General features: G+C 40.2%; 1 protein-coding gene across 7 annotated transcripts in view; it reads left to right on the forward strand.

The window, feature by feature from the left end:
* The window catches only part of PRIM2 (DNA primase subunit 2), a 308,890-nt gene that overhangs the window by 235,308 nt on the left and 45,899 nt on the right, over positions 1-27,683 (forward strand). For 6 of the 7 annotated variants that reach the window (XM_048845207.2, XM_048845209.2, XM_048845212.2 and 3 more), the window contains 2 exons: positions 15,857-15,983; positions 18,174-18,256. The exons of the other annotated variant lie outside the window; for it this stretch is intronic. In XM_048845207.2, coding sequence (XP_048701164.1) covers positions 15,857-15,983; positions 18,174-18,256 — 210 coding nt within the window. The remainder of the gene's footprint in view (positions 1-15,856; positions 15,984-18,173; positions 18,257-27,683) is intronic. 7 annotated transcript variants of the gene reach the window in all.

Genomic DNA, 27,683 nt, shown 5'->3' on the forward strand with positions numbered 1-27,683 from the left:
GCAGCCTAGAGTGGCTGCAGAGGAGCAGCTGGAACAACCAGATAGGAGCCAGAAGGACCAGATAAAAGGCAAGCAGCAGAGCAGAGTCTTCAGTTGCTGTGTGGAGCTTGGGAAAGGAGGACCGGGTGCCTGGCTAGCTAGACAAGCTGCAGGACCACGGACAGCTCATTGCAGAGAGTGCACCAGGTAGAACTGAGTCCAGGGAAGGCTGCCAAAGACTGGGTGCCTGGCTGACTGAATAGAATAGCAGCAGGACCATGAAAAGGTCAGTGCAGACAGGCTGAGCCACGGGGACTGAGCACAGAACCTGGCCAGACCAGACAAGGGTACTGAGATGGGCTCTGCTGGTCTGGTTGCAGACTAAGCCCAGGGAAGGCTGCTGGAAAGGACACCAGCTGAGGGTTCCGAGATGGACCCCGGCTGGGTGGTTGAAGAAGGCAGTGTCTCTGGGAAGAAGCCTCAGAACTACGGCCCCATACCAGAGCCGTGATAAGAACTTGGGACAGTATACCCCAGAAAGGAGGACAGCGTATACGACTCGGCCGGACAGCTGAGTTCCTGAGGACCCGCCGAGAGAACCATCGGCCAGGGGACACTCATGAGAGGTGGGTGCCCCACCCTTTTATAGAGAGAGACTGATATCTAGATCAATTTAGAACAGTGATTCTCAACATTTTCATTATGGGGTCCTAATGTTACAACAGAAAATAAAATTGGATCTTTCTCAGTTTTAGCACCGTATCTTTCAGACAAAGAGAGAATGGATGGTCTCAAACACACACACCCCCCTCCATTTCCCACACCAGAATAGTTCGTAAGAGTCCATGCATTAAAGAACTTCCTTATGTTTCTCTGTTGGCCTTTTGCCTCTCTGTCCCCATCACCACAGTATCTGACTGCTACATAATCTTTAATATATTTATCCTCACAACACCCCATGAGGTGGTACTGTTATCTCCATTTTACAGAGGGGGAATTGAGGCACACAAGTCTGTGGCAGAAATAGTCTCCAAGTCCTAGACTAGTGCCTTAACCACTGAACAATCCTTCCTCTCTGTTTCTAGGTATTCTAGTCATCCTTGAAATTAGTTGCTTCAGATGGAAGAGCTAGAATAATAGATTTTATAAATGGAAAATACAGTCTCCCTGCCAATACAGATTATGTGAAAATCTGATAAGTGGGGGGACAAGGTTGGGAACACTGGCAGAGCAGATGAAGTGGAGGGGCAATATGAAGCTTGATAAGGAAAGCTAAATAGGAAGAGAGAAAGTTATGCAGAGCTTCAAAAATAATGTTAAACTTTAATTTGATAAGATACTCCTTTGAGCAGTTGCATATGCCCATTACACTCTGTGTGTGTGTGCGCGCGTCATGCATCAGTGCTACAGAGCTTTTCCTAGCAGTACTCATAGATGTGGCCATGCCTGTACCCTGGTGTACCTTGTGTTCTGAGCGGAGGGTATAAAGGGGCAGAGCCGCCCCATCCTTCCTTCAGTTCCTTCTTGCTGTCCATGGTTGGAGGATGCTTGTTGGCTCGTTCCTTCTGGGAATGTACTGCTATAGATAGTTGTTTGTAATAGTTAGTGGTACTTGTTTTTTGTTTCCATGGATCCTCTTTTCTATTTTTTTCTCTCTTTCTTTATCCTATGTTGTTCTAGCTGTTGTTAGTTAGTGGACTCTGGGCTATGCCTGGTACTTGGGTAGCCTATGACGATGTTGCCTGGCTTCAAGCCCTGCTCCAGGTGTCACAAGCACTCTTGCTGCTTGAAGTGCTTGGGTAAAGGTCATGTCAGGTACAACTATCAGATTTGCAGGGCTTCAAAATGAGAACTGAAAAGGAAGGAGAAGAGCATCTTGGGTACATCCTCCTGGAGGCCACCGTTCATCCAGCATTGGAACTGCCTCTGTCAGATAGAGGGAGTTACTCGACCACTCCATCCAGAGGTGCTTCCCCTCATGAAGATAGTCCTTAAAGAGGCAAAAATGCTCCAAGCACCCTGATCTTTTGAAGCCTAAGAAGAGGGTGGCTTCCATGTTGTCAGAATCCTCAGTATGTGATTCCTCAGCCGCAGAAGCAAGCCATTCCGCTACTGAAAGCCATTGTGCCCTTTGGCCCTCCATCCCCCAGTTCCAGCTTCTAGTGGCTCTCTCAGAGCACACGTTGACTCTGATTCCTGTGCCAGGACCATCAAAGCTGCTGCTTCCTGAGCACAGGCAGTGGAGCCATTGCTCCTGTTCACAGAGGGGCAAAAGCCCATTTTGGTACTAACCACCCTGGAGGCCTACACAGCCTCACCAATCGTGCAGACTGACAGTGCTCTGCCAGGGCTGTCGAACATGGTACACACATTGAGGCTTCTGCATTGCAGTCTGTTATAGCGCCAGTGACTTGCAGTCTGGTACCACTTTCATCAATCCCAATTCCAGCTCCGAGACCAATGATAACTATTCCAGCACAGTGCACAGACCCCGATGTTGCCACTGGTACTGCAGGCCTATCATAGATCATGTCAGTGCCATCTGGTATGACGCCATCCTGGCCTTCAGAGTACTCAGTCTCCTGTGTCTCCCACTTTAGGGAATACAGGGTATCCGTAAGGGATTGTTTCCACTTCCATAGGACTTGCCCTGACAAGAGTAGATGAAAGGAATGGAGTGCCTAGTCTAAGAACACTTGGCCTCCATCACTGTACCAGCTCCATCATTGGCTCTACAGATACTGGGGGGGATTTCTCAGTGTCTAGATCCTCATTCCTGGTGCACAACAAAAATTGACCTTGAGAAAGAAGGGAAGTCTCCTTCCCTGGTACCGACAGACGGTTGGTGGTTTGTACCAGGAAACCACTATATTATGGAAACATATCCCCGAGCACCGTATTGACAGGCTGCTCTATGTTGGTACTGAGACAAGTCCATTTTGTCACCCACACGGACAGTAAATTTCATAGGATCAAGGCTGGACTTGATCTTGGAGCTTTCCTTCCAGCAGAAAGGTTTAACGCAACGTGCAGCATGATTGCTTGCATTACCCACAAGCCCTGAACTACGATGTGTTGGTGCCTGTCCTTCTTGGGCCATATGACCACATGTACCTACGTGACACCTTTCACCAGCCTCCACTTGCAGTGCCTACAAGCTAGGCTCCACTTGACCTACGACCTGACCTGGGACCACATTGACTCAGGAATGTTCTTTTGCTTGGTGGTTCAACCCAAAAAGGGTCATGGTGGGGACTCCCTTTAGCCCTCCCATACAGACGGCCACCATTTTGACGGATGCCTCCCTTACAGGATGGGAGGAATCCAAAATCATTTGGATTTCCACATAGCTCAAAGTACATGGACACCACAGGAAGCCAGACTCCATATAAACTTACTGGAACTCAGAGCAGTCTGCCTAGCCTGCAAGGCCTTCCTTCCCCTCATATGCTCTTTCCACGTGCGAATCCTATTGGATAATATCACCATGGTGGTATAGATAAACAAACAGGGAGGAATGAGATTTCATCCCCTGTGTTTGGAGGCAGTCAGACTGTAGAACTATTCCATCAGAAATCAGGTTACCATATAGGCATCATACCTCCTGGTCACTCAGAACTCCCTAGCGGACAGACGAAGCAGAGGTCTCTCTACAGACCACTAATGGGAAATATACAACACAGTTCTGACCACCATCTTTACTCAGTGGGGTACTCCCCTATGGGACCGCTTTGCATCCCAGACTAACAGCTTCCAGGGATCTTGCTGTTGACAGCTATATCCACATCTCAGAGTAATGACACTGGAAATGGAAAAGGCCAGTTAAGTTTCTTAGTCCACCCAGGTACCAGTACAGAGTTATTCCCTGCAGTATGTTTTCTGGTTTTAAATGTCACAAATGATGAGTCTTTAGTCTTGGGAGACTATTTTAGTCGAATAGATCTTTTCATTAGTATATATCTGCTTGTTTGAACACTGAAAAGGAGCATTAAGTCATAAGGGACAAGGACCTCTTGGAAAACCTATCAGTTTTAAGTTTGGCAATATGTACCACTGAGCTGCATTGCTCTTCTGTGCCATCTGCCAATGTGGGAATTCTTACAGGGAGCAGGTGGTGGATACAACATAAGCTTTCATAACTAAGCACACAGTTAGCTAGCACTACTCTTTATGAATTGTCTTCTTTTAAAGATGAAAAGTAATTTAGCCATCTTGTTGATCCAAACCAAGCCCTCTTAACAGACATGTTGGCAGTTCAGATATGATGTCATTGCAGTTTTGACTCTAGATCTTGGACGTGTCCATCCAGATATAATACAATTATGATGAATTTCAAGAAAAATTACCCAAAAGACATTGAGCGATATTGTATTTTAGTTGAATACATTAAAGTTGCTAATAGCCACAAAGCAGATTGAAAGTGAGCAATGTATCTTAAAAATAATAGATTTGATTGTTTTAAGCAATTTTTAGTGACTTATCTAAAATCGGGTCTCCAACATGTTTTAAAGTTATGGTCCTTACCATTTTGGTATCAGTGACACTTTAGTGCAGTGATCATTATTTTAAAAAGTCAACCATTCCCTCTCCTAATTGTTACCTAGTCCTAGGACTCAGATTTAAATGGTATGTTTACTGATATATTTCATGATAAGCTTATAGTTAAGTTTTATAAAGCTGTTACTTGCAATGGGATTCATCTTTTTAGAGAATCTCATGGTTAAATGGAGCTATGATATGAGTACAACTTTACAGGATTATGACTAGAATGCTAGATGCCATATCAGCTGAATTCAGTGGAGTTACTCCAGTTTTACCCTAGTGTAACTGAAGAGCAAAATTTAGCCCAAGGTTTCTTTGTGCCATTATCGTGGATAGGACTTGTTATTTTGATGAAGTAACATCTTTTCATGACACTATAAGATTCTGGGCTTACAAGCACAGAGAAATTGGAGAGGTGGTAGATTTTCATAGTTTCTACGCTGAAAGACTGAACTATCTGGCTAACCTCTCTAGAAAAGGAGTAATTCATCAACTGTTCAAGATGGTGACGGGGATGTGTCACTTGATGATTACCTGTTCTGTTCATTCCCTCTGAGACAACTTGGCATTGGCCACTGTCGGAAGACAGGATACCAGGCTAGATGGACCTTTGGACTGACCCAGTATGGCTGTTCTTATGTCTCTCTCACCAGCAGAAGTTGCTTCAATAAAAGCTATTACTCCACCCACCTTGTCTATCTAGAATTAAATCTTTTAGAAAGTCTGACTTTTTATAGCTTTTGGTAGGGAATTTAAGGAATGAAGAACTCCAGTTACTGTAAGACTAAGTAACCTCTTTCTTCTTGAAATTATTCCCCTCCCCTCTCTCTGCCCCCCGCCACACACACACACACACACACTCTTCTTGGAAGCTTTTTTCCTACTATGTATGTGATAAATTGCCTCTCAAGAGAAATTGACTACTACAATGTAATCGATGTGTTTATAATTATTTTGGTCATTTTTTAAAGTCACCCATGGGCTGGGTCTTCTTGATCTCTTGCCTCTCCTCCAACTAGGCCTTGATAATATTTCATCAAGAGGACAGCACAAACCTACCACGCAGGCCTGGCCAGCTGCTCTGTTTAAATTGTGTGCACTCCATTTTGTGGTATAAGTTCAAACATTCAGAATGCTTTGTCTCTTGACCCTGAAACTAAGGAGTCTTAAACACAATCGTGGATCTTGAGTCCAGAATGTTAATCTCTCTGTCCTACATCTTTGACCCAAGGCCCTAGATTAACATGCCCTAGACCTGTTGTCCATGTCTGATAATACATAAACTAAAAATAAAAGGGTCCTCATGCCCTGAAGCTAGCATAAATCAAGTAGGATGAGATGTGCTGGGGAAAAGAGCCAATACTTCTCCTAGTGAACTATAATTCTACAACTATAAATAGTTAATATTATTGTGTAGATTCTGCTGGGCTATCTGTAATTGAGTTGACCTTGATTAACCAGAAATACAGAAAATGGACGATGGATTGCTTCTTTCTGAGTCCAAAGGGAAGTCCATCCATTCCTCCTGTCTCATCTCTTCTGCTCTCTCCTCCACTCTCCAGCCCCCCCGTTTCCCTCGAAGCCACAAACTGGAAAGAAGTACAGAATCTGTAGTAACAGAATGGATGTGATGCGATCCATATTATAGCAAGTGAATCATATACGCTTTTGAAATACATAGAAAATAACGTTGGGCAAGAGAAGAGAAGTAGACAACACAGAAGAGGAAGACAATGCTGAAAAACAAGGTAGACAAGTGAGCATCACTTTCACTACCTAAAACATAAAAAAGGAGATGTGGGGGCAATAGCAAGTTTTACTTGTAAATTAAGATTGGGTTGTACTTGTAAATTCAATTAATCTGATTTTAAAGGTATTTTTATTCTAGTCGGATGTTAAATGTGAGCAAAAGCACTAACTGATCCCACGTCCAAAAGAAAATGGACTCACAAGATGTGCCTGTAATCCTTCTGATCACTTTTCTTCTATGTAGCCATTTCACCCACTTTTTGTTTGTCTTTATCTTCTCAGGGTGTACATTCTTGGGGCAAGGCCCATGGCGTTTTATATTTGGGAAAGTACCTTGTACATTGTGGGTGCCACATAAAGCGAAAATCACAGAAGAGTTAATTCAGGAAGAGGTGGGAGCAGAATTGTCACCACTAACAGAAGTAAGGTGTTGAGCAGATAGAAGTGTATGAGGGGACAATATTTCAAGATGAATAGGCCAAGAGATTTAATAAAGGTGGCGAGTTGGAGAGTTAGTTCAGAAATGGAAACAAAATAGTGAAATCAAAACAAGGCAGCAAAGTCAGACAGTTCAATCACCATGGAGTTTGAAGATTTCTAAGATAAGGCTAGGAGAATGAAGATAGCAGTAGAGACAGCCAGGCATCAAAGTCAGAGAGGAAGGTGGAAGCAGCCCCAGGAGAATGTTAGATGACAGCTACCTCTGAAGGAAAGCAGAGAATAGCTGGACTATGTGCAATTCAGAGTTAGAAAAGAGGAGATTCCAAAGACAAGGGCTGAAACAGAAGCAGAGTCAAAAGGAAACAGGGAGATTTCGTTGAAGACAAAGCAGTGGAAGTTGTAAGACAGAAAAAATATAGGTGCTACCTCATCTACTTCTGCCCAAAGCCTCGTGCCACTGTCGGAGGTAAGCCAGGGTCACCCTTGTTGCACACTACTAACCCAGGGTTTAGGTGCCAAAATAGAAATTTCCATCTGAAATTTGGATGGGTGTGGCAATTGGTAGAGGCCCATCACAGGACTAGAATATGAATATTTTCAAGGAAAATCAGTTTGCAAGTCAGACAAAATAACCCTATTAAGGAAATTTGAATGTGTGACAATGTAATTAGTGAACTACTGTAGGCCATGTAACATATATGGAAAAATATTACAAGCAGTCAGAAGATACAGTTCAAGTAGAATGTAGATTAATTTAAACAAATTATTGGTCAGTTAGAAGTATAAATTACATTTAGTGCATTTAATGTTAGTAATGATTTTTTTAAAATTCATCTGTACTGTTGATATGTATTTATGTTGCTGTTCAGCACTGCTGATATGAAAATGTTGCTATTCAGCTCATAGTGCATAAGTACGCTTTTTTTTCGTTTGAAGGGAGGAAATTCCATTGCAGACATAATTGTGGTGAATTAAAAGTTCTTCGAAAGGCAGCAATGGAATCATTGAAACATATTCAAAAATAAGATGGCTTGAAGACATTTAGATGGGAGTTTCCAGGGTACAAACAATAGGTAGACTGATGGAATAACTCCAGAGCACAGAAGCCTCTTGTCTGAATACATTATCATGTTACTACATAATTGCTCTAGCCATCTCTTGCTGCTGTTCCTATAAAAGCAATAATAAAACTAATTTAAGTACTTGAAAATGGGGTGCAACTTACTGTTGATTCATCCATTGAGATACGCTACCTAACTTCAAATTTCCTGAAAAGGCAAGGCATGAAAATAAACAAGAAATTTAGCATGACTTTATTTGATTTAAGAAATATGTTTTTTTAGATTAAGAAAACTATACTATGTCTTATTAAAACTACTATAGCCCAACTCCCAATTGCGTAGTAAAGAAAATAGCTGTCTTGTTCCCATTATTCTTCTCAGAAGGTAGATACTTAAAAGAAGTGGACTTCTCAGTGGATTAAAAAAAAATGAATGGACATAATAGCATGACACCTATTCATGTTACCCAAAACAAAACCAGAATTATCATTCACTGTGGCAAAGTTGAATTTCATAACTATTATAAGATCTCATAACTTCTTGCAAATACTATAGGATATTATTTCCATTATAATATTTGTAACGGTTGTAAAATTCTTCAGTAGCTTCATGATAACTTTAACAATTGCACCAATATCTCTGTTATCACTGTGTATTCTGTTTGCATGGATACATGACACAATTTATTCAGTCTCCTGTAGAGACAATTTGAAGCCATTTAAAGATGTTTAGATGCAGGTTTGGGGGTTGAAGGAACTTCTGCCTTTTGAACACACGATCTGATTCCTTCAAAATTGTTTTTATAAAAGTCTGGTTATTCCAAATACTTTTCTTTTGAATCTTTAGTTTTGCTTTTCAGTCAGAATACTCTGGATATAGTAACTATTAATAATGTGAAACACTTACCTAGAAAATCCATGTCTATCGGTAGCATAATAATATTATTTATTTTTATGACCTTAGCGCCTAGTACCCCAATCATGGACCAGCACCCCATAGTGCAAGGGGCTGTTCAAACACGAAACAAAAAGACTGTCCTTGCACCAAAGAGCTTACAGTCCAAGTATAAGACAACAGAGGAATACAGATGGACTGGGGAGTTCAAGGCAACAATGAAAAATGCATCTATCTAACCTGTCCCAAAGCCATTTTAGTATTACACAGTTGTTGTTTCTATTTACTGCAACACCTGCTTCTCATCATAAAATGCGTTACACATTAAAAGTAATTTCTATGAGCATGAAAAGGAGCAATGTGAAAAGTATAGCTCAAGTTTTTCACTATACAAAACTGTAAAAGGAATATTAATTTTGTGACAAACTGAGCAATGCAACATGAAGCATGCAAAAGTCCATTTTAGTATAATTGCATGTTCAGATATCATTTTTTAAGCAAATGAAATGTGCATTCATTCTGTGCACAGAATGAGGCAAGTGTCCTGTGGAAAAATAAGTATGCAATCATGTAACTGAAGGTGGTATCTTAATGCATATGCACAAGGAAGAATTGGTTAGTTATTTTCTCAGGACTTTGAAGATACTAACCCATACATAGAGTAACCGCTGAATATTATTGTTTATAGCTACAGTCATTTGCTAAAGAAGCTCCTTCTTATAACATTTCAAAGAATAGTATAGACAGGATGCACTTTATTCTGTTACTTTCCAAAATGGCATTATGGAAGGATATTGAAGGGGTGCATTTTTTTTTTTTAAAGTCTAGTGTATCGGGTTTAAGACATCTGTTTTTTTTTATGGTTTTTTTAGCATGATGTTCTGGACACTTTGCAGCAGTTCAAGTATGAATATTATGAATTGCCAGTAAAATATTATGAATTGTCAATAAGATATATAGTCCAAACAAGTATAAATTTTGATTGGCAGGAAATGAGTGTAAATTGCAACTGTGAAAGTTATCAGTTGTAGATTTGTGATTTTTTTTTCTAGATTCTTGCATCCCATTATCTTAAAGTATCATGACTGGTGTGGCCACTGTCGGAAGAGAGGTACTGAGCTAGATGGACCATTGGTCTGACCCAGTATGGCCTTAGTTACGTAGAAAGGAACGGGGGGGGAGAAGGGGGGAATACAGTAGCTGCCAAAAAGTCTTTTCAGTGGTTTGTGACAAGTAGACAGAAATCGACGTAATTGTAATTAAATCAATCCAGAGAAAAAATTTTACATAAAGAGTTAATTACAACAATTTAAACTTTAATGAGAGTACAGCTGTTCGTTTACATGGTGCTAGTTTCCAGTAGGGAAAAATTGAAAAGTGTTTCATTTCCCAAGTGACATGTACTGCTGTCTCTCAAATTAAAATTTGAACTTGTTCTTAAGGACTGCTGTATATATTATAGCACAGCAATATCAGTAGTTTGCAAATTTATGTAATCTACAGCATATACAAACGGCTATATTGCTGTTACTTTTTCTAAGTTACTTTTCATATATGCATTGTGTACTGAAGAGGTATTTACACTCAAGTTTATTAATTTTATTAACCCATCTTCCATTATTATTCTTTAGTCACTCTTCCAATGAAGTTAAACATTATATTCTGTGTATTGATACTCAAGTGGAATTTGCTAAAATTCAGCTCCTCAATTTAGAACATCAACATAAACTTTAGAGGGGTCAGACACAAGAAAAAAAAATAGGAGAATGAGCAAAAACTGTATCCCTTGGGGGAGCAATACAAGATTATGAACTTGAAAGTAAAGTGCTCTCCGAGGTTCCTACCTTGATTCACCCTGACTAACCAGTTAAATGTCAAAAACTGCACACCTCAGGAAAATGGTACTCTGATACGTTGGCATTCAATATATTTTTCCAAGCCTCTTTACCTTAAATTCTCTGAAATAATTGTGCACTATTGTTAAGGAATGTGTGAGCTACTTTGTGTACTCCTAATGAGAATAATCTTTGTTTAAATATTTCACTATGGGCCACTGTTGTAGAATGTATGAAAACTAATGGTTCAAATGACCCTATCTGCTCCATTCCCATAGGTTCCAAGGATCTAAGAGACCATCTAGTCTACCTCCTTTGTTCCACATAGAACTTCCCCAAAATAATGTCTAGAGATATCTTTTAGAAAATTACTAATGGTTAATTACCATTACCAATAAAAAAATTATACCGTGTTTCCTATCTGAATTTGTGTAACTTCAACTTCCAGTCATTGGATCATATTATACCTTTCTCTGCTATATTGAAGACGCCATAATTAAATATTTATTCCCCATGTAGGTACCTGTAGACGGTAATCAAGTTATCCTTAACCTTCTCTTTGTTAAGCTTACATTAATTGAGTTTCTTGAGTCTATCACTATAAAACATTTTTTCTAATCCTTTAACCATTCTTGTGACTCTTCTCTGAACCATCTCTGATTTATCAACATCCTCTGGAATTGTGGACAGCAGAACTGGACACAGTATTCCACCAGTGCCAAATACAGAGGTAAAATAACCTCTCCTATTTGAGATTCCCTTGTTCTTGCATCACAGGATCGCATTAGCTCTTTTGGCCAGAATGTTGCACTGGGAGGTCATGTTCAGCTAATTATTCACCACAACCTCCAAAACGTTTTTCAGAGTCATTGCTTCCCAGAATAGAGTCCCCCATCCAGTAAGTATGGCTACGTTCTTTGTTTCCAGGTGTACACATTTACATTTAGTCACATTATAACACATATTTTTTGCTTGCATCCAGTTTACCAAGCGATCGCAAATGCTCTGAATCAGTGACCTGTCTTTTTCCTTCCTTACCACTCCTCCAATTTTGTGTCATCTGCAAACTTTATCAGTGATGATTTTATGATTTCTTCCAGGTCACTGATAAAGATGTTACATAGTGTAGGCCAAGAACCAGTCTTTGGGGGACTCTATTGGAAACATCCATTCAGTGATGAATCCCTCTTTACACTCTTCTTTTGAGATTTTTCATTGATCCAGATTTTAATGCATTTAATGTGTGCCACGTTAATTGTATATCATTCTAGTTTTTTAATCAAAATGTCATGTGGTACCAAGTCAAATGCCTTACAGAAGTCTAAGTATCAACACTATTATGTTTATCAAACAAACTTACAATCTCATCAAAAACAGATTTCAAGTTAGTTTGACCAGATCTATTTTCCATAACCCCATGTTGATTGGCATTAATTACATGACCCTCCTTTAGTTCTTTATTAATAGAGTCCCTTATCAGCCGCTCCATTATCATGTCTGGGATTAATTAGAGGCTTGTCAGCCTGGTATCACTCAGCTGATTCCATTGACCCTTTTTAAAAATTATCACGACATTAGCTTTCTTCCTGCCTTCTGGAACTCCTCCAGTGCTCCACAATTTATTGAAAATCAAATTAATGATCCAGCTCTCTTAAAACTCTTGGATGCAAATTACGGTATCTGGACCTACTGATTTTTAAAATGTCTAACTTTAGTAGCTTCTGTTTAACATATTCCAAAGATGATAGTGGAATGGAAATAATGTTCTCATTACCATTATGAGATTGCATTGTCTGCTTTTCCCCAAATACAGAACAGATATATTTATTGAACACTTCTACCTTTTCTGCTTTGTTGTTATAATTCTACCATATCTATCTACCAATGGACCAATTCTATGTTAGAATTCTTTTTTTCCTAATGTATTTAAAAAATTCCTTTTTGTTGTCCTTAACTCTGCTGGCCATAGATTTTTCCTTGTGTTCCTTGGTTTCTCTTATTAATTTTCTACAATCCCTAACTTCTGATCAGTATTCCTTATCATCAGCCTCTCCTTTCTTCCATTTGCTACATATTAGTTTTTCTATTTTTATTTTTACAGCTGCCTTCACTTCCCCTCTGACCCAGGTTGGTTTTTAAACTAGCACAGCATTCTTCCTCAATTGTGGGATTTTGTCTTTTTTGGGATATCTAGTGAGGAATTCTTATCATTCACATTTTTCTGATTAAATTCATCCTCCCAGTAGATATGGCTCATAATTGTTTTCAGCTTTGTGAAATTGGCCCAATTAAAGCACCAAGCATATATATTACTGGTCTGGACTTTATTCTGCTTGCACATTGTAAATGTGGTCATGTCCTGAAGACTTGTAACTATGCTACCATTAAATTTTACTTCTGTGATCACTTCCTATTTATCTGTTAGGACAAAGTATAATATAGAATTCACCCATGTTGGTTGCAAGACTTTTTGAGTTAGGAAATTCTCATCTATAATGTTTAGAAATTCCAATGATGTTTTAATAATGGAAGCCGAAGGTTTCCAGCATATGCCACTCAAATTGAAGTGCTCCATGATTATGCAGGGTTTTTTCCCTACGCATTATATATCGATGTGTAAGAAACCAGTCATCCTGTTCTCTAGTGTGATTTCGTGGTTTGTAACAGACACCAACAAATACCCTGATCTTATGCTTTATCTATTAGTACACTGATCCATAAGTGTTCAAGGTCATTAACTTCTGCATTATCAGTGACTAGGAAACAGGTAATGCCATTTCCGCTCTCCTTTTGCCCTCTTGATCCTTCCTAAATATGTTGTAATCACTTATTTTAACATACCAGATTTCAGTAATACCAGCTAGGTCAAATTTATGCTCAAAAATGAGCAATTCCAGTCCATCTTGTTTGTTACCCATGCTACTAACATTAGTGTATAGGCAATCCAGGAATTTCTCTGCTTTATATCTTTTGGTTTCTTGATTAATTTTGTTCTCAACATCTTGATTTTTGTGCTGAGTGCTCACATCTTCCCTCTTTTTACCCTTCCTTTTGTTATTAGTTTAACCCTCTCCTGACTATTCTAGGCAGCCCGTTCCTAAGGAGATTGGTCCTCCTCCTACTGAGGTGGAGGCCATCCAAACTATATAGCCTCCTCTCCTCATGGAAGGTAGACCAATATTCCACAAAACCAAAACCCTGCACCCTATACAACTTACCTAACCAACGATTCTCTTCCAGAATCTTCTGCCTTCTTTTGTTCATGGGACAGGAAGGATCTCAGAGAGGATTGCTTGGACATTATTATTCTTCAGTATGCTTCTGAGTTCCCTGAAGTCCTCTATTATCTGTGAGATATCCCACAATGAAGTGTCATTAGTGCTGATATGAGCCATCACCAGTGGATGATCCTTGCCCATTGACTTCAGAAGCCTGTCCAATTTTAGAATAACATCTTGTGTCTTGGCTCCAGAAAGGTAGCATGCTCTCTTATTGTCTGTCTGTTCCTTGTAGAAATGTTCTTTCAATGTTCTGAGTATTGAATCTCCAATAAGGATCATCTTTCTTCTGTTTGTTTGTTTGTTTGTTTGTTTACAGTTTGGGCCAAGGTGCCATCCACATGCGTCCCATGCATCTGTCTATTCCCTTGGGCCTGCTGGATCTTTAGACATGTCTTCCGTAGCTTCCTTGTTGAGGATTTGGTATCTATTTGAAATTTCCAGCTGTGTGGAATTCCTTCTGCTTCTCTTCTTTCTGGTGCCAACAATCTGCTTATCCTGCTCTATCTCCAACCATGCAGAATGCACAACCTCTTGCCTCTAGTGCAGGGGTGGCCAGCCTATGGCTCCAGAGCCACATGCGGCTCTTCAGAAGTTAATATGTGGCTCCTTGTATAGGCAGTGACTCCGGGGCTGGAGCTACAGGTGCCAACTTTCCAATGTGCCCGGGGGGGGGGGGGGGGAATCACTGCTGAACCCCTGGCTCTGCAGAGGCCCTGCCCCCTCCCCTGAGCCTGCAGTGCACTCGCTCCTCCCCCTCCCACCAGAGCTGCCTCACGCCACGAAACAGCTGATCGGGAGGTATGGGGAGGGAGTGGGAGGCGATGGTGGCAGCAGGGCTGCCACTGGGTGGGAGGCACTGGGAGCCGGGGAGGGGGAGCTGATAGGGGGCTGCTGACATATTACTGTGTCTCTTTGGCAATGTACATTGGTAAATTCTCGCTCCTTCTCAGGCTGAGGTTAGCTATCCCTGCTCTAGTGGTTACAAACTGCCAGGCCTCCTGTCTGACTTCCTCGCTCTCCAATTCCTTTGTGGACTGCTCCATTCTTCTTTGAACCAGGGTACTGGTGTTTCCAGAATCTAGTTGTCTAGGAACTCCTCAGCTTCTCTGATTCTCAGTAACGTCTCACTTTATCTTTTCAATTCAAGAATATTTTCTTCTAGCACAGCCACCAATTTGCACTTCATGCATAGCAAATCTCTTCTGTCTTCATGCAGGTAAAGAGAATGTGGCACATCTGATGGTCATCTTGATATCACATATAGTGCTGAATCTGGAATGAAGCCCTTTCATACTCTCCCTCTAACTCTCTCCGCAACTCCTCTCCTAGCTGCCTCTGTCTGCAAATCTTGAGTTCACCCACTAAGTGACTTTTATACCAAGTCTTCCCTGCTTACCTCAGCTCACCACTGCAGAGTGATTAACCACTCAGAGACTTCAAACAGCTGGGCTGATCAAAGTTCCAAGGGCTAGAGCCTTGCAGCCTTTAACAAGGTAGTGATTAAAGCCCCATGGGCTTACTCATGTCTACACAGCAATTAAACACCAATGGCTGGCCTGGGTCATCTGACTTGGGCTGAGGCTCCAGGGCTGTAAAATTGCAGTGTAGATGTTTGAGCTCAGGCTGGAACCTGAGCTCTGGGACTCTCCGAGTGGGTAGGGTCCCAGAACCTGGGCTCCAGCCCAAGCCCGAACATCTGTACCACAGTTGTACAGCCCGAGCCCGAGTCAACTGACATAGGCCAACTGTGGGTACTTAATTGCAGTGTAGACATCAACTCGGCCCCATGGACCAGCTACACAGCCTGCTGTCATAGTGTTCAAAAGTTTGAAGTCCTCATTTTTTGTAAAATACCATTACTCCAATTTAAATAAAATCTTTACCTTTTTAGGTCATAATGCAGTTTAATCTCTCTCTCTCTCAAAAGCAATAACTTGGTTTCAGCTTTTTCCATTTTAATGGTTTTGACAAGTATATTTTCATAGTCCAATATTTCATTCTGTAGAGTAGCTGGAATCACTGACACAATGAGCAGTTCACATGCAAATAATCTGCTTTTAAATATTTTTACCAGTTTGACAAAGGATATGCCTACAGCATCCGCCATAACTATGGAAAAGAAGGCAAGAGGACTGATTATACACCATTCAGCTGCATGAAGATTATCCTGTCCAATCCACCAAGTCAAGGGGATTATCATGGTGAGTATTCATAACTGACATGTTCACAGTGCATGGAACCCAGAAGCTCTGGAAGAGAACTGACTGAATGGTTGTATTACTGGCAGAAGTTAATAGTTCATATCTTATGCCAATCATTGCTGACAAGTACTCTTACTCTTCTGGTGATTTGACTTATTAGGTCAGGCAAGAGAAATTAATTCAGCTGTACTTCAGTATGCTCTCTACTAAGCTCTTCGCTATTCTTTTCCCACTTCACTTTGTAAGTGTCTTAGAAGCCAGGCACTGAAGTTTCTTACAGCTCTACTTTAAAATTGGTTAGCATACTCCAGTAATATTTCATCCATTTAGTTTTTAATAGGCTAATCCTTCAGCAATAGTGTTCAACTTTGAATCTTATGGTCAGTCTGTTTTAATAAACTAAGATTAATTAAGAAATTTAACATCTCGACTTTACATAGTTCTCTAAATCTGACCAATCCTCCGTATAGGATGATGCATAAAACTCTCCTCTTCATTAAGTTTCATAAATGTTACACTTCTCCTTGCATGACATTTTCTGGAGGACCTTCTGTTCCTAGAGTAGACCTTTTATCCACCCCTTGATCCTAACTTATTTTGAAAAGACTATGGCAGATAAGTGGTGTCTTGGACTCTTCATCCACTGAGCTGCTATTTGATAGCGTGTGTGTGTAGTGCACTGCATTACGGGGGATACTTTCAAAAGTGCCTAATGAATTAAAGACATTAATTCAATAGGACGTGTGCTCTTCAATCTCTTAGGATATGTCTACACTGCAGATGGAAGTAAGCCTCCCAGCCTGGTTAGACAAATTGTGCTAGTGGGGCTCCTGCTAGCAAGCTAAAATAGCACTGTGGATATGTTGCTGCACTGATAGAGGCCTGGGCTAGCCACCCAAGCTCAAGCCTACCCTATCCCTTGGGTCCGAGTTTGAGTGGCTAGCCTGAGCCTTTCCCAGTGCTGCAGTGTCCACACAACTATTTTTAGTGCACTAGTACAATCCCCACTAGCATAAGCTGTGAGGCTTGTTCCTCGCTGCAGTGTAGGCACACCCTTAGATGCTTTACACACACAACGTGTACTTACTAGTAATAAGTCACTCATTTGACTTTGTGTGCAAGAAAATTTTCTTTTGTTTTCAGTGATGGGATTCTTGAAGATATTTTCACTATGGAATAAATACTATTGTGCCTTTTAAGGATCAAGTCCCCTTTTATGCTAGTTTTCCTATCTGTTGTGTGTGTCCATCACAGCCTAATGTTACTTTTTGTATTTGAGATTACTTTAAATGTAACAATGTGATAGCTGTTTTGTGACTGTTTGTGCCTGTTAATAAGGAACCTAATTAAAACTGCAAAAAGAAAAGGAGTACTTGTGGCACCTTAGAGACTAACCAATTTATTTGAGCATGAGCTTTCGTGAGCTACAGCTCACTTCATCGGATGCATACTGTGGAAAGTGTAGAAGATCTTTTTATACACAAAAAGCATGAAAAAATACCTCCCCCCACCCCACTCTCCTGCTGGTAATAGCTTATCTAAAGTGATCACTCTCCTTACAATGTGTATGATAATCAAGTTGAGCCATTTCCAGCACAAATTCAGGTTCCCCCACACACACACTTAGAAAACCTGAATTTGTGCTGGAAGTGGCCCAACTTGATTATCGTACACGTTGTAAGGAGAGTGATCACTTTAGATAAGCTATTACCAGCAGGAGAGTGGGGGGGGGGGCATTTTTTCATGCTTTGTGTGTATAAAAAGATCTTCTACACTTTCCACAGTATGCATCCGATGAAGTGAGCTGTAGCTCACGAAAGCTCATGCTCAAATAAATTGGTTAGTCTCTAAGGTGCCACAAGTACTCCTTTTCTTTTTGCGAATACAGACTAACACGGCTGCTACTCTGAAACCTGTAATTAAAACTGTTTTCCACTCAATGAATGTGAATCTTGGCCTGCTTATGTTGTAGTGCTTTATGTAACTCTTGAGCCTGTAATACCCTGATAACCATACAGTGGAGTAATCTTTTAGAAAAAGAGTAAAACAGTTGCACACATGGGCAATTAACTTCTTTATTAATAAGCTGTTAGACAATTAAGAACAGCTTAGTCAGTCTCTCGGGTGTATTATTGTGCTAACTCTTGGGTAAGTAGCCTTGTTTGTGTGCTTGTTTTCTTTCCCCATCAGGGTGCCCATTCCGCCACAGTGATCCTGAGCTACTGAAGCAGAAGCTGCAGTCATACAAGATTCCTCCCACTGGAATAACTCAGGTAGGGTGTATTCTGTTTGGACTCCTGATTAATGAGGAATCAGGCACTGCCTTTCAGTTTAATTTAATATCCATGTAGCAATGCCATGTACAACTTGTCAGCGTGTAGGTGACATCTGTCGTCTTGTAAAAGAATTAAGTCAGAGTTGTGGCTTTTCTGCATTATTACTTTTGCTGATAATGTTCTCACCCTGCAGCTAAACGGAGTCATCCCTTTTTTTCAACTTATTGGCTCATAAATTTACAACATTAGTTATTTTTTGTATTGTGGTGGGGACAATAAGGGATTTAGCACTGTTCTCTTTTAAATTTATTTTACTGCAATTTATTATTAAAGATTCTGAATGAAGCAGTCAGTTAATGGCAGCATTAGTCTTTTTTGGGAATTGCTTTTTAATCTTGTCTGAAAGTGTGAAAGTTACAGTCCTGTGTAGTCAATGGAAATTGTGATATGCATTAGTCACTGTGCTATGTAATATAAAATTCTAATAATCCATTAGTTCCAACATATATTTGTTTTAATATTTGACTCATTGTACTGAACTACCTTAATCAATAAAAGTACGTTATACTGTTCTGCAAAACCTTATAAAGATTTCAGTACCTTCTTAAAAGGGAGCATTAATAAAATGTTGCTGCAAACCTGATGTAACTAAGAGATGTTGAAAGAATAAGAATATTATGACACTGGGGAGGTGGTTTCTTGTACTATTGGGCTGGCTCAGGAGCTGGTTGTGTAAAAGGACAACCAAATCCCTTGCTGTAGAAAGCCAAATGGATCACAGAGCTCAACTGAGAAAGTCCAGCAGAGAAGTTTAAAAAAAATGTACTTTAGATGGCCAAAACCCATTTTAAGGCTATAATCAACAGAAAATATTTTTTCTTCCCTCATAATGTGAAAGGTAAGGAATCTGGCATACACATGTAGTTGAACTAGTTAGAGGAAAATTTGAAAGCCCCATTGATGTGTGTTTCTTGGATGCCTGCTGCAGAAACAGTCAGTGTACAGATTAAATAGCAATAGTTTATAGTATTTATGTGTAGGCATACATATCCTTAGCCAGTTCTGGAAGGCCCCAAACTGGTGGTCCTCTCTCACAGGACTATATTTTGTTTTGTTTTTATTTTTATTAATCCAGGTAAAAGTAATATCCCCTAATGAAAGACCTTGCCCTACAAGTTGCAAATCAATAGCCGGATGTCTTTTTGGCATTAGGCCAGTAAATAACACATTATTTATTTGTCTTAAGCACATATCAGCTATCAGTGATACCTTCATTGAGTTTCTTCTCTTGTTATGTGCTTCAAATCTTGGTGCCAGTTGAGATTTTTCCAACAATTGATCATTGAAGACATTGGTGGGAAGCAGCCACTTAGTGGACCTTTAGTATGTGTTAATATGGTTCATCTGAGATTACTGATCCTATGTACTTGGATGAGGGAATAGTTTCTTTATATTAATGCAATCTACTTGTATTATTCTCAAGGTGAGTCTACACAGTTTTTGTACCACTTTAAATGTATTTGTTTGAAACTGGTATATTTAAAGTGCTACAAGCCCCTAGCATGGATGTAATTATACTGTTTTTATTATATTTTAATTATATTTGTAATATTTTAATTTTAAAAGTAAATTTCCAAGAATAGGCTATACTGGTATAAGACTCATTTATACTGATATAACTGCATCCACATTAGGGGTTAACTAATTACGTAAAAAAAATCACCGCCCTTATTGAACTAGTTAAATTATTAAAAAACAAAAAAAAACAACCCCTGTGTAATCTAGTTGGGTAGGCAGTTCCTACCCATTGCTGGAGTTCAGGGGAGGGAATGGGGGCTACAGTCTAAAGAAACAGTATTATTTACGAGTCTGATAAAATTTCAGCTAGAAAATAATATTTTCGGTTGTGAAGAATATCAATAGGAAACACTGATATGTGACAAAAGCAGAGAAGGTAAAATGATTGATGGAAATGTAAATATGAAATTAAAAACATTTGGGGTAAACTTTGAGTTGTGACCGGGGATTTAGAGCTTCCCAATTCACAAAACATATCAAAGTTGTTGAAATAAGTCCCCCTCTATAGCTTTGAAAATATACCCATTAAGGTATACTTTCAAAGCTGTGTGCAGAAATAGGCATATGCATGGGAGTATGTTTCCATAGGCTCAAACCTCAAATATATAGGACAAAGATAAAAGGTCATGGAGCAATATGTGAATGTTTCAGGTCACTGGTATATACTGTTCTCTTTTCCCCAGTTAAAATCAGTTAATCATGTAGAGCATAAGGTTGGATTCCAAATGTTCTATACTTTTACATACGGGTACCTCAGATACAGGTAAGGGGATTTCATCTACAGCTGTAGATCAATTAATAATTCCTAGATTGTGCTTTGACACAGTTCTTTGAACTAACATGGACTTAAAGGCTGTTGTTTTTCCATATTGGGTTTTGTCAGAAATTGCCAGAGAAGCATTTGTACAAGAAATCAAAAAATTTAAATTCGTACACTAACAGTATGAACAGCCTACTGTCATCTTCTGCCATTTAAAGAGTTGTCCCATGATGTACTTCCCAGGGTTTGATTAGAATGTAATCACACATGGCACATCTTAAACTCTAGCTCAGTTTGATAGACAACAAGCGATAATTGCTCTCCTTGGGTAAGTACAAAAAAGTATTGTTATCCACTCTAATAAATTCTATAGAATTAAAATGTTTTAGCGTGATACATGCTTAATATTTATTTTTGGTGATATGGTTCTTTGTACTAATTTAGTGACTTGCAAAGTACTTCAGCTGTCAGTGAAGTTCTAAAAAGTTGAACATTCTATTCTGAGTCCATGTAGAGACTATGTAGTGCCCATCTTTAAAAAAGGGAAGAAGGAGAATCCAGGAAACTACAGCTTCACTTCAGTCCCAGGAAAAATCATGCTGCAGGTCCTCAAGGAATCCATTTTGAAGCACTTGGAGGAGAGGAAGGTGATCAGGAACAGTCAACCTGTGTTTACCAAGGGCAAGTCATGCCTGACCAACCTGATTGCCTTCTATGATGAGATAACTGGCTCTATGGATATGGGGAAAGTGGTTGATATACCTTGACTTTAGGGAAGCTTTTGATACGGTCTCCCACAGTATTTTTGCCAGCAAGTTAAAGAAGTATGGATTGGATGAATGGACTATAATTAGATAGAAAGCTGGCTAGATCGTCTGGCTCAACGGGTAGTGATCAACGGCCTGATGTCTAGTTGGCAGCCGGTATCAAGTGGAGTGCCCCAGCAGTCGGTCCTGGGCCAGGTTTTGTTCAACATCTTCATTAATGATCTGGGTGATGGGATGGATTGCACCCTCAGCAAGTTCATGGATGACGCTAAACCCGGGGGAGAGGTAGATATGCTGGAGGGTAAGGAAAGGGTCCAGTGTGACCTAGACAAATTGGAGGATTGGGTCAAAAGAAATCTGATGAGGTTCAACAAGGACAAGTGCAGAGTCCTGCACTTAGGACGGAAGAATCCAATGCACCGCTACAGGCTGGGGACCGACTGCTTAAGCAGCAGTTCTTCAGAAAAGGACCTGGGGATTACAGTGGAGGAGAAGCTGGATATGAGTTAGCAGTGTGCCCTTGTTGCCAAGAAGGCTAACGGCATATTAGGCTGCATTGCCAGCAGATCGAGGGAAGTGATTATTCCCCTCTATTCAGCACTGGTGAGGCCACATTTGGAGTATTGCATCCAGTTTTGGGCCCCCCACTACAGAAAGGATGTGGGCAAATTGGAGAGAGTCCAGCGGAGGGCAACGAAAATGATCAGGGGGCTGGGGCACATGACTTATGAGGAGAGGCTGAGAGAGCTGAGCTTATTTAGTCTGCAGAAAAGAAGAGTGAGGGGGGATTTGATAAGCCTTCAACTACCTGAAGGGGTTTCCAAAGATGATGGAGCTTGGCTGTTCTCAGTGGTGGCAGATGACAGAACATAGAGCAATGGTCTCAAGTTGCAGTTGGGGAGGTCTAGGTTGGATATTAGGAAAAACTATTTCACTAGGAGGGTGGTGAAGCACTGGAATGGGTTACCTTAAGGAGGTGGTGGAATCTCCATCCTTAGAGGTTTTTAAGGCCCAGCTTGACAAAGCCCTGGCTGGGATGATTTAGTTGTGGTTGGTCCTGCTTTGAGCAGGGGGTTGGACTAGACGACCTTGAGGTCTCTTCGAACCCTAATCTTCTGTGATTCTATGAAAATGCCCTTTGTTCCCGTAAGGGTGGATCCTATGAAATTAGGATTTCCAACAGAAAGGCAAAAAAATGAAAAAGAAAATAAATGACATTTCTGTCAAAAAAAAAAACAAAGGTGGAAACCTGTACTATACAAGCTATGCTCAGAAACACATTTAAGACTTGCAAAAAGAAAAGGAGTACTTGTGGCACCTTAGAGACTAACCAATTTATTTGAGCATGAGCTTTCGTGAGCTACAGCTCACTTCATCAGATGCATACCGTGGAAACTGCAGCAGACTTTATATATACACAGAGAATATGAAACAATACCTCCTCCCACCCCACTGTCCTGCTGGTAATAGCTTATCTAAAGTGATCAACAGGTGGGCCATTTCCAGCACAAATCCAGGTTTTCTCACCCTCCACCCCCCCCACACAAATTCACTCTCCTGCTGGTGCTAGCCCATCCAAAGTGACAACTCTTTACATAATCAAGTCGGGCTATTTCCTGCATAAATCCAGGTTTTCTCACATCCCCCCCACCCCCATACACACACAAACTCACTCTCCTGCTGGTAATAGCTCATCTAAACTACCCCCCCCCCCCCAGATGTTCTGGTTTAACTTGGATTTAAACTTGGAGAGTGGTCAGTTTAGATGAGCTATTACCAGCAGGAGAGTGAGTTTGTGTGTGTATGGGGGTGGGGGGGATGTGAGAAAACCTGGATTTATGCAGGAAATAGCCCGACTTGATTATGTAAAGAGTTGTCACTTTGGATGGGCTAGCACCAGCAGGAGAGTGAATTTGTGTGGGGGGGGGGTGGAGGGTGAGAAAACCTGGATTTGTGCTGGAAATGGCCCACCTGTTGATCACTTTAGATAAGCTATTACCAGCAGGACAGTGGGGTGGGAGGTGGTATTGTTTCATATTCTCTGTGTATATATAAAGTCTGCTGCAGTTTCCACGGTATGCATCTGATGAAGTGAGCTGTAGCTCACGAAAGCTCATGCTCAAATAAATTGGTTAGTCTCTAAGGTGCCACAAGTACTCCTTTTCTTTTTGCGAATACAGACTAACACGGCTGTTCCTCTGAAACCTGTCATTTAAGACTTGTTTTAGTTTGGTTTAATAAAATATAGTCCACATATATATGGATTTATTCTTCAACAGATGTATACATAAATATCTCTATAAATGGGTATAGATAAGATTTTTTTAAAAAAAATATTGTGTATGCTGACTTTTGAGCTTATATTGTGCCTATGAGATGTAGCATTCTTCTTTGAGTGATTGCACATGTGCATTCCACTCTTGGTTTGCACATGCCCATGGGGGCACTTGAACGCCCTCTGCTTCCATGCTCCACTGGCATCAGTTTAAAGGGCCCCACCCACCCTGAGTCCCCTCAGTTCCCTTTTACCTCCCATGATGGTTTCTGGAGATTAGGAGTGCATGTCTACCCTTTCCTGGATGACTGGCTAGTCAGAGCTCAAGTTATATCTAATGTTCATCTTAGTCAGTTAACCTTAAGGCCTTAGGACCACTGATCAGTGCAGACAAGTCTATCCTTTGCCTGGTGCAGATGCTAGAGTTTACAGGGCTCTGTTGAATGCTACCCAGGACAGAGCATTTCTCCCAGAGTCAAAATTCCAATCTATTCAATCTCTCATGATAGACCTCAAGATTCATCCAATCACAGCAACCTGAAACTGGATGTGGCTCCTAAGGCACATGTCCTTGTGCACATATGTAGTTCAACCCACCAGGCTACACCTCAGACCCCTTCAGACATGGCAGGCCTCAGTGTACTCGCTAACCTGTCTGCATCTGGACACTGTACTCACAGTATCTTTTCAAGTTCTAATTTTGCTCAATTTGGTGGTTGAATCCTCTGAAAGTTACTGCAGGCATTCCTTTCCTCAGCCCTCAACCCTGAAGCATAAGGAATTAACCCTGACATTTACATCAAGTACTTGTTATGTGACTTACATTCAGTTCACCTTTTGGATAGATCAGGCCATTGCTGCATCTTTTAGAGGAGTTTTTTAATATTTTTTTTAAAAAGTTCAGAATATGGCCCTAGAAAATCATGTGGCTAAATGGACACCTGTCATAGGGTTTTGTAGCATTAGACTTTATATTTGTAATCTATTAAAATAAATATATTTCTGTATCCGTATAAAACAGTGTTCTCCAAACTGTGGGCATGACCCCTAGCGGGACACGGAGGAACATTCGGGTGGGGGGGGGCGCTCAGTGGGGCCTCGGCTAGCCCCTATGGAGTGGTGGGGAGGGAGCACCAGCCAACTCTACTCTGCTGCCAGCTCTGCTCTGGCTCCACACCCAGCTGCGCCTCTGGCTCCGGCCCAGGACTCTGCTCCTGGCCGTGGCCCCAGCCCCAGCTGCAGCCGTAGCTGGGGCCCTGGCCTGGCCATAGCACTGCAACCCCAACTGGTCCTGCTCCCCGCCCCAGATCTGCCCCCAGCCATGGTCCTGGCCTTGGCTCTGGGCCCAGCTCCGGCTCTGGGCCCAGCCTTGGTCCATGGCCCCATTCCAGGCCGTTCCCCCAGCTGCAGCCGTGGCACCTACTGTGGGCCCAGCCTCTGCTCCCAACTGTGGCTCCCCGGGGTGGGGGTGTGGTGAGGACAGGAGTAAGAGGGGGCACAACATAAAAAGTTTGGAGATCACTGTTATAAAATGTTCATGAGAAAAGTATGTGATCTTTACTAAATGTCAAAATACCAGATTATTAATCAATAAGAAAATAATGTCAAGATTCAAGTATATGTGAAGGTAAATGCCTGACAGCATGTCATGCTGAGTAAGATTGCAGTACACTGGTTGCAGATATCAAAGACAGAAATGAATTTGATGGTGAATAAATGGCTTTGGATTGTGGGCATCTCAAAATCTCTAGTAAGCGAGAGGGCTTTCTTGAGAAAAAAACCTGACTTGATTGTTTCTCAACGTAAGCACCACACACAAAAAAAACCAAAACCAAAAAGTAGTAAGTCAGTGTCGTTTTAACTCTTGTCCAGGTTTATTATTCCATAGTAATATACACAACAACAACCAGGACATTCATATGTACTAAATAGCAAAGTTAATCATTATTTATTTCCAAGAAAAGGAATATGTGTGGGGGGAGGAAAACAAAAGGATATCTGATTTGGGCTTTTACTATCCTGAGGTAGGGCAATAGTCTTGTGGCTAAAGCAGAAAACCAGAATTCTGATAATTTGGGTTCTATTCCCAGCTCTCCCATAGACTGCCTTTTTGTCACTTATCTCAAAATCTTTATAACTTATTTTGTTGCATCTGTAAAATGGGGACTAATAATATTATCCACCTTTAATACAGGGTTTCTGCTTAAAGTGTTTGAATGATTATACTTTTTGGTTTGCGGTGCATATATATTCTCAGTTACTAAGGCTGTTATAATTCTAGTCAATAGAATTAAAGCAAAGATACTGGTTAAATCATTGGACTCATGGTCTACACCCTCTTGTAAATCTGAAGTGTTTTGAGGGATGGTGAGTCTTAATACTGGTTTGAGGGAGTGCGAGTGATATGGTTGCATATTTTCATGAAATTACTTCTACAGTAAAAATAAAACTAATGGCACGGTACTTGGTAGGATTTACTTCTCTGATTATGGTTTCTAAAGATTACAATGAATCCTAGAGTAGTTTTAGAACATTGGCTGAGAGGTTTTGTTTATTTAAAAGCACACTGTCTTTTTTCCTTGCTTCTGAAGAATTTTGCTCTCTTGTTCTCAAGTTGTTTCAAGACAGTGTTTTTGTGTATTGTGGTGGTGTTGATAAGAGATGACAGGGTTTCACTTTTATATTTTTTTTATTGTCAGCATATTAATATGTGTTTATATTAGAAAGATAATTTATGCATTTGCTGTTACACTTAAAATGAAAAAGGTAAATAATTAAAAGATTTGATTAACTCTTTGCCTAATGAAGTAAAATGCTTAATATTACTTAAAGTGGAAGACAAAGATCTGAAATCTTTTACTAACTAAAGTATTATTTCTTATTCTAAATTATTGTGAATATACATTAAGAACAAAAGTTCATAAACAATTGATGTTATTGTTTTTAGACCCAATTGAGTTAACACAAAATTATCATGGTAAAATATGATTTACCATTGGGTGTTCGTTAAGATTTCTTTGGCTCTTCACATTTTAGGCATTGACTACCTTACTTTCAAATTATGATCCCAATCTACCATTAATGAGGGCACACTTTGAAACATTTCAGTTGAACCTTCTTGTTCACTGAACATATCCCCAAAAAAGCAGAGATTCTCTCTATAGCCTCTAGATTATTTATATTACTATTGCAAAGAAGTTTACTTTTGCATGGGACTATGTTTTTGAAGATACATTTGGAAACAGTTCAGAAATCTGTTAGAAAACTGAACTTTTGTTGTTGTTAGTATTCAGTAAATCGAGTAGGTTAAAAAAACAAAATAGGATACCGTAGATACTTGCTACCAAGAAAACTTTTAAAAGGTATTAAACCTGCATGCTAGCAACTGTACATCATTTGGATGCCTCAGGAGGTTGGTTAAGCACCACTGTCTGAAGATTTTTAAGCAGTTATTGTCCATACTAAATCTAGAAACTGTAAATAGTTTTTAATGATTAAATGTTTCAAAGTGGACAGTGTACGAGACTTAAAAGTAATACTGAATCTGGGGAACTTTATAGCAAAAGATAAATCTTAAAAGGTAAGTGTTCATATCAATACAAATGACTAAAAGTTCATAAGATTTTTTTAGTTAGGAAATATTTATCAATAGAAGATGACATTCAGCCTTTCCATTATTTTATGAACAGTAACTATGTTTTAAGAGTACCTCTTCCCCATTTTATCTCACATTACATCTCTACCGTATATGAACAGCATTTTGATTGTTACATTTAGTTTGTGATTCTTCATGTATTGCTAGACGTTGGGTGCATCCTTAAGCACAAATGATCTTATTGATTTTAGTGGGACTAGTCATGGTGTATAAAGTTAAACACATGTGTTTGCAAGACCAGTCCATTAAATACTAAATCCTCTTTGCAAGCATAAAAATGATATGCTGGCCACTATGTGATGTGATTTCCCCTGCTCAATCTTCAGGCCTTTCCTAGCATATATTGTTTGCAATCACTGTTAATATAACTAGCACCACAGGTGGGTGAG

The sequence above is a fragment of the Caretta caretta genome, chromosome 3, assembly GCF_965140235.1.
Source record: "Caretta caretta isolate rCarCar2 chromosome 3, rCarCar1.hap1, whole genome shotgun sequence".
Lineage (NCBI taxonomy): Eukaryota > Metazoa > Chordata > Testudines > Cheloniidae > Caretta > Caretta caretta.